The following is a 9,122-nucleotide window of genomic DNA, read 5'->3' on the forward strand; positions in this document are numbered from 1 at the left end:
TGTGCATTAAAACAACATTTATATCTATAAAAATCTTTAATTTGCTAATGACTATATGCATCATTTTTATTGCAGATAATTAAACAATTGCTGTACTTCACTTTACGAAGTTTTTAGAAGAAAAACGACCTTGGTCATTCAGACTATTTTCTTCTTTGATAGAATAAAACATGTTTTGATAGGGATGTTTTGTTATTTGGGGATGTTGCACTTTTTCTTTATCCCTCATGTACAGACTCACTCAAACCGAGTCTGCAATTTTCATGTAATTTTGCTGTTTTAATGCTTCCAAGGGATCACTTTTTTCCAGATATTGATAGGAGCAATTTAAGAGTAATATGTCATTCAAGCAATATCTCTAAACAATAAGGGCTTTATGTCGAATAGAGATAATATGAAATGTTAATTCACAAGTGAGAAACAAAAGCAATTCTTGTAGAATGGGTGTTGACGCACAAAGAAATCTAGTGGGAAAGGTGGTAGAAGTGCAGCAAGTCTAGTAAAATGGTGGTAGGATTGTAACAAGTCTAGAAGGATAGTTGGAAGAAGTGCAGAAAGTCTAGCAGGGTAGATGGTAGTATTACAACAAGACTAGTAGGGTAGGTGGTTGACTTACAGCAAGTTTGGTAGGATAGATGGTAAGAGAGCAGCAAGTCTAGTAGGATATGTGGTTGAAGTGCAGCACGTCTAGTATGATAGGTGATTAGAGTGCAACAGGTCTAGAGGGAAAGGTGGTTAGAGTGCAGTAATTCTAGTATAATAGTCGGTAGCAGTGCAACAATTTAATAAGTGGTTGTCGTGCAGAACGTTCAGTACGATGAGTCGGAGAGCAGTAAGTCTAGTAGGATGGACGATAGAAATACAACGAGGAAAGTCTAGTAGAATGAGTGGTAGAAATGCAGCAAATCTAGTAGGATAGGTGGTTGACTTGCAGAAAGCCAGTAGGATGGGTGTTAGAAGTGCATTTAGTCTAGTAGGATTGACAGTAGGAATACAGATAAACTAGCAGGATTGGTGGTAGGAGTGCAGCAAGTCTAGTAGGATGGACGGTAGGAATACAAAAATACTAGTAGGATGGGTACCTGAACTGCAGTAAGTCTAGTAAGCTGGTGGTAGGAGTGCAGGAAGTCTAGGACGGTAGGTTGTTGGTTTAAGTGCATCAAGTCAAGTCAAGATAGTAAACATATTTCGCAGTAAGGATGAAGATATTCCGTAGGGAGGATATAGATATTCAGCAGAAAGGAAATAGATATCCCACAGTGAGTATAGAAATATTCCGCAGTAAAAAAATAGATATTCCACAGTGAGGATATCGATTTTCTACAGTGAGACCTTATATATTGTACATTAATGGTAAAGATATTTTACAGTGATTATATAGATATTCTACACTAAGGATATAGATATTCGCCGTGAGGAAATAGACATTCCACAAAGAGGATATAGATATTCCGCAGTGAGGATATATATATTCAGCAGTGAGGATATAGATATTCGCAGTGAGGATATAGATATTCCGCAGTGAGGATATAGATATTCGCAGTGAGGATATAGATATTCCACAATGAGGATATAGATATTCTTCATTGAGTAAATAGATATTCCTCATTGAGTAAATAGATATTCAGCAGTGAGGATATATACGAGTATATTCTACAATGGTGGTATAGATATTAATTGTCAGCATAATTCACAAATTAATGAATTAATGTCTACAATCAAGAGCAAAGAGATATGTTGTTTATCGTGGCATCTTCCCAGTATGGTTACAATTGCTACGTTCTTGTAATGTCATTGAACTTCTCATGAATATTTAATAAACAAAACAAATCTAAATAAACAAATGAATTGCAGTTATAAAAGGATAAAAGGTGCAAATGAATAATGTTAATCATTTTCAATCAAACCTAATGAAGACGTATTTAACATATTAATTGGTAATTAACGCAAAATAATCACAATTCTCTAAACAAAAAACAAACATGCGTTTGTTTTTATTGTTAACATAAGCAATATTCATCTGTGATTAACTGAAAACTAAAAAAAATGTCTAAAGATTTATTGTTGAATTTAAACATTCTTGCATATGCTTACGGTTTTTTGTTGTTGTTTTTTTAGAATTGAGTTAAAAATTCGATATTTTGTGCAATTCTGAGTTATTACTTTTAGATGCTGATCATTTTGCAAAATAAAAAAATGATAGTGCATGGTTTGAAATTTGCAAACAAGATTTTGGTTAAGACCTATATCAAATGTTTTAAAGATTTCGAAAAATATCTTTCCAGGCCCGTGATGTTAAAATCTGCAGGGGACTTAGTTCCTTAATTCTGGAATAAAATAAATAAAACTAAAATTAGAAAAAGATTAGCTTATTAGTTTCTTTGATTCATAACATTTTAGAACATGTTTTTTAATAATGAATTAAATAGACTCGTGTCATATACTAACTGCATTATTCATTTTCTTTATTTTACCCTTACATTGTTGAAATTGAAAGTAATTAGCTTTTACCCACAATATAATACCAGTATAGATTCAGGCAACCCTGGATTTCTTATCAGGTTCTATACTTTTAATCACCCAATGTTTGTATTTGATATATACAGTAGTACCTAGCCTTTTCAATTTTAACTCGTTACAAGGGGCATGCGACCTGACTACTTTCACAGGGTCGACCCGGGACGTAGTAGAAACGCCATGAACGCGGTAGGTTTGAGATGGAACTACTCAAGTCGCTATGTGGACCCCATCATTGCCTCAGGGCGACTATTTTGAACATGTACAAAAAATATCGCTGAGGATCGGCGTTTTCATGATCTAAAACGCCCAGGAATCCCATAGTCGCTGTAGAAACTCTGTGAACACACCAAGCACTTATTGTGAAAGTATTGTAGATGTCGCATAGTCGTCATATAAATGCGCAAAAATTGTTTGACGTGTAATTGGCGAATGGGCGATGACGACCCTGGGGCATTGAAATGCGACCAGGTAGTTCTTTGTATGCCTATGACGTTTCCTGGATGCTCTTGTTGTCGCCACATAACCGCCAGAGTCGTAGAACACATTCTAAGAACACATTAAAACTCCGTAAGGTCGCACATAATTAGAACAATGTATGAACGCCATACAAACGCTGTACAAGCTCCACAAACGTACCGGAATCACAGAAAGAGGACGCCGGTTTGACGGCGAGCTGAAATTTGCAGTTTAATTAATAAACGACTTCGAGGTTCTTTGTGCGACTATGACGTTTTCCGAAACATAATTATAGGTTTATAAGCAAATTTGCGTATGTTTCAAAATTTAAAATAGTACAAGTTCATGTTAAATGTTGAATTCCGCTTAAGCCGGTGCTAGGGGTGTTGACGGTAGTTTGCCTTTGACAGTACCGTCCATGAACAGGCTCAATTAAGCCGAGCCTTCAACACGTACGTATCTATGTTACCGCCGCAAACAGTTAACCTCGAGCTAGATAACCGACAGCCGGTGTAAGTTCTTAATAATATACAATCCAGTGGTGTTTCTTGTCTCTTTCAAGTCCGTGCAAGATTTACTATTTCTAAGCAAATTGTATACTATCAAATATAATATTATATAATATAATGTAGATTGTATGTGTTTGCAGTTACGTACTTTATATATGCTTCTACTATGAGTGGCAGGAGTTTAACAAGTGTAATAAATGAAAATTGCTAAATCATATGGTCAATATATTTGTTATATATACATGTATTGTGAGTACTTGTATGCATATATATTTGGCAACGGAAATTATGCTCTTCAGTATTGGAGGAGATAAAATAGTTCATTAATTTAAATGTTTTCTCCCTGAATTAAATTCGGAAACTCCACATATTCACATCTATTGGCTACATACACCTATGAGATGTTTTATGTTTAATAAAATTGCTGTTGTTTTTTAGAAACAATACTTATCGTTTAGAAAGTAAGAAAACACATCTTTACTGCAGTATTTTAATGCGATAAAGCAAATTTAACAATAAGAATATATACATAATAAACAATTCCAAGCTGTTCCAACGTCATGTACTCCAGATGTTGTTAGACCCTGAAATTGAACGAAAAAATACACAATTAAAAAAATTAACATTTCATAAGTATAGGACTTACATCAAATAGTATAAAAACTCTTTTGGTTTCAATACAAGTTGCTGTCAATAATTTCATTAAGCTTTGAGAAATTAATGAATAAGTGAAATTTTACAAATAAAAAGTATAAATTAACAAGATAAATGTGCAGGGTGTCCGTTCTTGGGAACTTGTAGGCTAATATTGTTATTGATTGCAATCATTGTAAAAAGTAATCTGTTTTTTGAGGATATGTTTAACTTTGAACCACCTAGCCACAACTAAATCTTCACATGTTACAGGTACATACCTAGATCACCCGGCACATCTCCGTGCCTTCTAATCATGGTCTGAACTGTTGTTTTTCTTATTAAGTCAGTACTTATCTTAAGTTTTTCCTAAAATGTTAAATGGTTTGGTTCAGATAAAAAGATGGAAAAGTCTATTTAAGATATTAACCGTGGTCAGGGTTGAATTGTATAGAATAGAGAATGCTCAAACATCATGATAATAGTGTTAATGTACCTCTTAATATCTACAACACCTAATACGACATCTCCATGCTGTTCTGCAGCATTTTCCCATATATCGTTCATTGCGGCGACAATGTTTCCTGCATTTACAGTACCTAGGTCGACCAAACCCTCCATATCCCGGGTATCCGTAACCACCGTAGTCGCCACCGCCACCGCCCCCGCCTCCATACATGCCATCCATGCCCCCTCCCATTCCAGTTCCTGGCATCGTTATCGGCATTGGGTAACCACTACCCATCCCGGGCATCATTCCTGGCATCATTGCTCCGCCCCCACCGCCTATTAATATTTTGAAAAGTTAAATTAAATACCATGTGTTCAGGTTACCGGCACAACATTAAATTATATTATTCATATCTCCTTCAAAACAATATTATAATTATTGTCAAAGAAAATTTACTATAGTTAATGTAATTTTTTTTTATCTGTAATGCAGAACGTTTCGTTACATAATAATAAAAATATATGCCTTTTGTAAAAAGATTGTGGCAACATTGAATTATTATTAAAAAACTATTATAACGCATATAACTTAGAAACAAAATGGAGCATGAATTACCCGAATATAGAAACATACAGAAATGTTATAAATGGAGGAAAATTACCTGAATAATCATCATCATACGGCATGCCATACTGTGGAGTTCCTGAAACAATACAAGTATTAATGTTATTGTTAAGAAAGTATTAGGAGTCTTTATTGAAAATACATTCAACTGGCATTTTCAATATATTTTTTGTCTTAAAATGCGTACATTCTTCCAATATTTTACTATCGTTGCACTTTGTTGGGTACAGATAATAAATCTACATTAAAGAACACGTTTGACAAATTTATAATCGTATTGTAAAACTAATATTTATAAATCTTACTGTCGCCAAACACGGCTTTGTTCAAGTAACGTTATTATGTAATTTTAATGAAAGCGCTGTATCCGTATACAAATCTTTGTACCATATTGCACTGCTTCGCGGCCCCCGTATAATATGCTTACATATTTACATATTATGAACCTTATGAACATATTATAAACGTAAAACAATACTTTAAATCAAGAATATAAAAACAAACAAACAAACTCTTACCTAGGACTGCGGCTAGGCAGCCAACTATGCACAGAAAGATGAGAAGTGTATCCATGTTACACGTCTGTATGGTGAGTGAACTGGTCATGCTCTAAAATCAGGGATATGTCCTTTATATAGGCTCTTCTAAGCCTATCAACTGTTGTTTTTGTTGTTGTTTTTTACTTAGATCGCCTGCAAAATTTCAACATGGTATGTAAATTGATTTTGATATGTGTATCATTATAAATAAAAAACAACAAAGTAATAACTGCCAAAGCTTCTATCGAACTTATGACTTAAAGCATACCATAAAAAACGATGAACAATAGACATTGCATTTTTTTTCTTAGAATATCATAATATATAGATTCTATTAGCATTCCCTTCGCTGTTTAATATGTTTAAATTGATTGAAAAACTATATGATATATAAGTTATATATTGATTGTTTTTTTTTCTTCGGCCGAATGCCGTCTGTTATCAGGTTGACTTCCTGCAAAATTAACAGTGAAGGATTGAATATAAGAAGAAAATGCATTTGTCGTTTTAGAATAACAAACTGAAATCGGTGAATCTCATTGGTCATTCTAAAATAAAATGTAAAGGACAGTTCTAATCATTCTAAAATAAAATGTAAAGGATAGTTCTTACCATTTTATAGCTCTAAGATTAAATGTAAGGGATAGTTTTGCCTCTATTAAATGAAATGTTAAGGATAGTTCTAAAATTAAATGTACAGGGATAAGGATAGTTCTTTTACTTTTATGTTAATTTGTAAATGATTACAAAATTGTTAATGTCAAACATAAAAGAAGTAAAAGGGACACCTTAAATTAAGTTGTCCTACTTTGAAAAAATATCAATATTAATATGCTATAATTTAATTTCAATGTTTATAAAATGGGAATTTTCTTAAATACAAGAAATAATTATCATGTCATTGTTATGCAAGCATTGCTGAAATTTCTCTTTGTATTGAAAACTTAGACATAACATAATTTTGCGTGTTAACCAGTATTACTTCGGTCGAGTATCTTTTTGAAAGATACTTCTTGTTTTTTGCTGTTTTTATTTATTTATTTATTTATTTATCTATTTATTAATTAATTTATTTTATTTTCTTTAACTTTCATTATTATGTTTCTGTTGCATCAGTTTAATTCTTATTACAATTTCTTTCCCAAATGATCGCAATTAACAATTGTATGGGTCATTGACTTGTTTATTCTTCTTCGTTTTTTTATGTAATGACCTTCATCTCCCGTGCTAGCATGGTTGGGGTTGCTGTCTCCCAATTACCAACCCGACTCCCCATATTTGAACCGGATCTGCAATATTCAAGTATTTTTGTTGTAATTAATGCTTCCGAGGGATCATACTTTAGCGTACTGTATATTTTTGATCAATGTGGTATTGTGGTCTGACGATTTGACTGTAATGGTTTTAGTCTCCAAACTAAATACTTCCTTCTTGTATTAACAAACTCAGTCAAACCAAGTACGAGATTATCATATACATTTGTTTATTTCCTTTGCTTTTTATTGGTCTTTAAAGTTCAATTATTTACAGAATTTTCAATGCATATAATGATTTTGTCTGATTAACTTCAATGTTTATTTTTAAGTACTTACATGTATATACAATCATGTATCGTCTTTACATGTCTGCATTATTTGATGAAATCAAACACAGAAAAACATATATACAAGTGACGTAAACACTATTCACAATAGCACAGTCGGTTAAGTGAATGCCTGATAATTAAGAGGTCTGTGGTTCGATCCCTACTGTTGCCAATGTTTTAGGCCTACCCTTTCTTTATTTTTTTCAGGATATATTAATGGAATCGATGTGTAGTGTGTTTTACGAGATTGAAATGACATTTATTGAGTTTAATCCGAATGAATTTTAAACATTTATTCTTAAACCATGTTATTTAAAAAGAGTATAGTCTTTCAAAATGAAGTAAAACACATTAAAACAAAACGAACAACAACAAAATCATATATAGCTTCAATAATGTTGAAAATATTAATAAGAAAAAAACATGGACCTACGCGGTTTTGAACTTAAAAAACGTACGGCACATATATTATAAACTCGTACTTTACCCCATTGCGCTATTACTCTCAATACACTTATTTCTTTGATACAAATTAAATTAAAGACGTTTTCCGGAGTTTTCAAATAGACATATAGGCAAAATTAAAACTGTTCAATATAATTTCTTTAAACTTGGCATGTAGACATATAGGAAAATTAAAACTGTTCAATGGAATTTCTTAATTTTTCCCCACCTCTTCTCTTAACCTATGTATTTTTTCTTAAAAATTGGCCTATTTTTTATGAATTCTAAGTACCTTTATTTTCGTTGAAAAAATAACAGAAACGATATAAGGAATTGCATGTAATTATGTATTGTATTCAACAATAAAAAGAAAAACAACATCCAGAAGTAAAAACAAGAATTCATTTACGTATGTATAAGTTATATGCCCTTTAAATGACCTCAAATAAGTAGAAAATTCTGATTCAGGGGCAGATAACTCAAAAACAAGAACGGTGACCATGATTTTGTTTTCGCTTAAATGTTTCTATTATCATATTCTAACAACATGTCAAGTTTAAAGAAATTCTATAGAACAGTTTTAATGTTGCCTATATGTCTATATGAAAACTCCCGAAAACGTCCTTTTAGTTACATTTAATAAATTTCATAAAAACAGAAATAGCGACATTTCATTAATAAATTGGGTTTCACATCGACAACCAAAATGACTTTTATAAGCATAAAAATGGACAACCTCATTGTGGCGAAATCGGAAGTACAAAATCTGTTTTCTTGAGAAACTCCGCCTTCAGATCATCCGTATATCAATATTAAATCAATAAACATGACTATAAGTAGCAGTCCTAATTTAACGGTATATTTCCGCATTGTAACGGAGGTTTTAAAACAAATTTAATCTTTTTTCATGAGATGATTACTTTTTACTGAACCTCAGGCCTAGTGCACCGTGAGATTAAACGGTTAAAATGTTTTTGCACAAGAAAATTTCATATTTGTTGTGTTACGGGTAGCAGCTATAACTTGGTCTTTAGGCCGACGGCGAAATATCTTTACACATTTATTAAATGTAGCTTTAAATCACATCGTATAGCGTACATCTCACGAAACTTACCGAAAATCTACCGAAGATTAATATATTGTGTGTATCGACCGTGTAATCAGTATGTTTGTTTGTTTGTTGTTTCATTTTACGCCTTTCTCCAACAGTATTTCAGTCATATAGGCGGTAATCAGTATGTAATTAACAGGTTAATAAAATCAAACAATACATGTATATAAAATCTCACTTAAGTGTGGTAACAACCTTAAATACAACATACAGGATCTTCTAACATTTTAATGGCATTTGTATTCTTACT

The 9,122-nt window shown here is 32.4% G+C and overlaps 1 protein-coding gene across 1 annotated transcript; it reads right to left on the reverse strand.

Annotated features, from left to right (window-relative positions):
• Positions 1-3,961: 3,961 nt before the first annotated feature.
• Positions 3,962-5,816, reverse strand: LOC132754827 (holotricin-3-like). Its single transcript, XM_060745546.1, has 4 exons — positions 5,712-5,816; positions 5,231-5,272; positions 4,615-4,904; positions 3,962-4,069 (listed from the first exon to the last, which is right to left on the reverse strand). Exons 1-3 carry the CDS (start codon positions 5,797-5,799, stop codon positions 4,618-4,620), a joined length of 417 nt encoding a protein of 138 aa, XP_060601529.1. The 5' UTR covers positions 5,800-5,816; the 3' UTR covers positions 3,962-4,069; positions 4,615-4,617.
• Between the last annotated feature and the right edge of the window lie 3,306 nt (positions 5,817-9,122).

The sequence above is a fragment of the Ruditapes philippinarum genome, unplaced genomic scaffold (genome assembly GCF_026571515.1).
Source record: "Ruditapes philippinarum isolate M1 unplaced genomic scaffold, ASM2657151v2 ctg482_1_1_1_1, whole genome shotgun sequence".
In the NCBI taxonomy this organism is placed as follows: domain Eukaryota; kingdom Metazoa; phylum Mollusca; class Bivalvia; order Venerida; family Veneridae; genus Ruditapes; species Ruditapes philippinarum.

Excerpts from the sequence above, each read along its gene's own strand:
- LOC132754827 (XM_060745546.1), bottom strand. The coding sequence starts at position 5,799 with ATGACCAGTTCACTCACCATACAGACGTGTAACATGGATACACTTCTC. Across the intron at positions 5,273-5,711 it reads CTGCCTAGCCGCAGTCCTAG|GAACTCCACAGTATGGCATG; the intron begins GTAAGAGTTTGT and ends GTATTGTTTCAG. Across the intron at positions 4,905-5,230 it reads GTATGATGATGATTATTCAG|GCGGTGGGGGCGGAGCAATG; the intron begins GTAATTTTCCTC and ends AAATATTAATAG.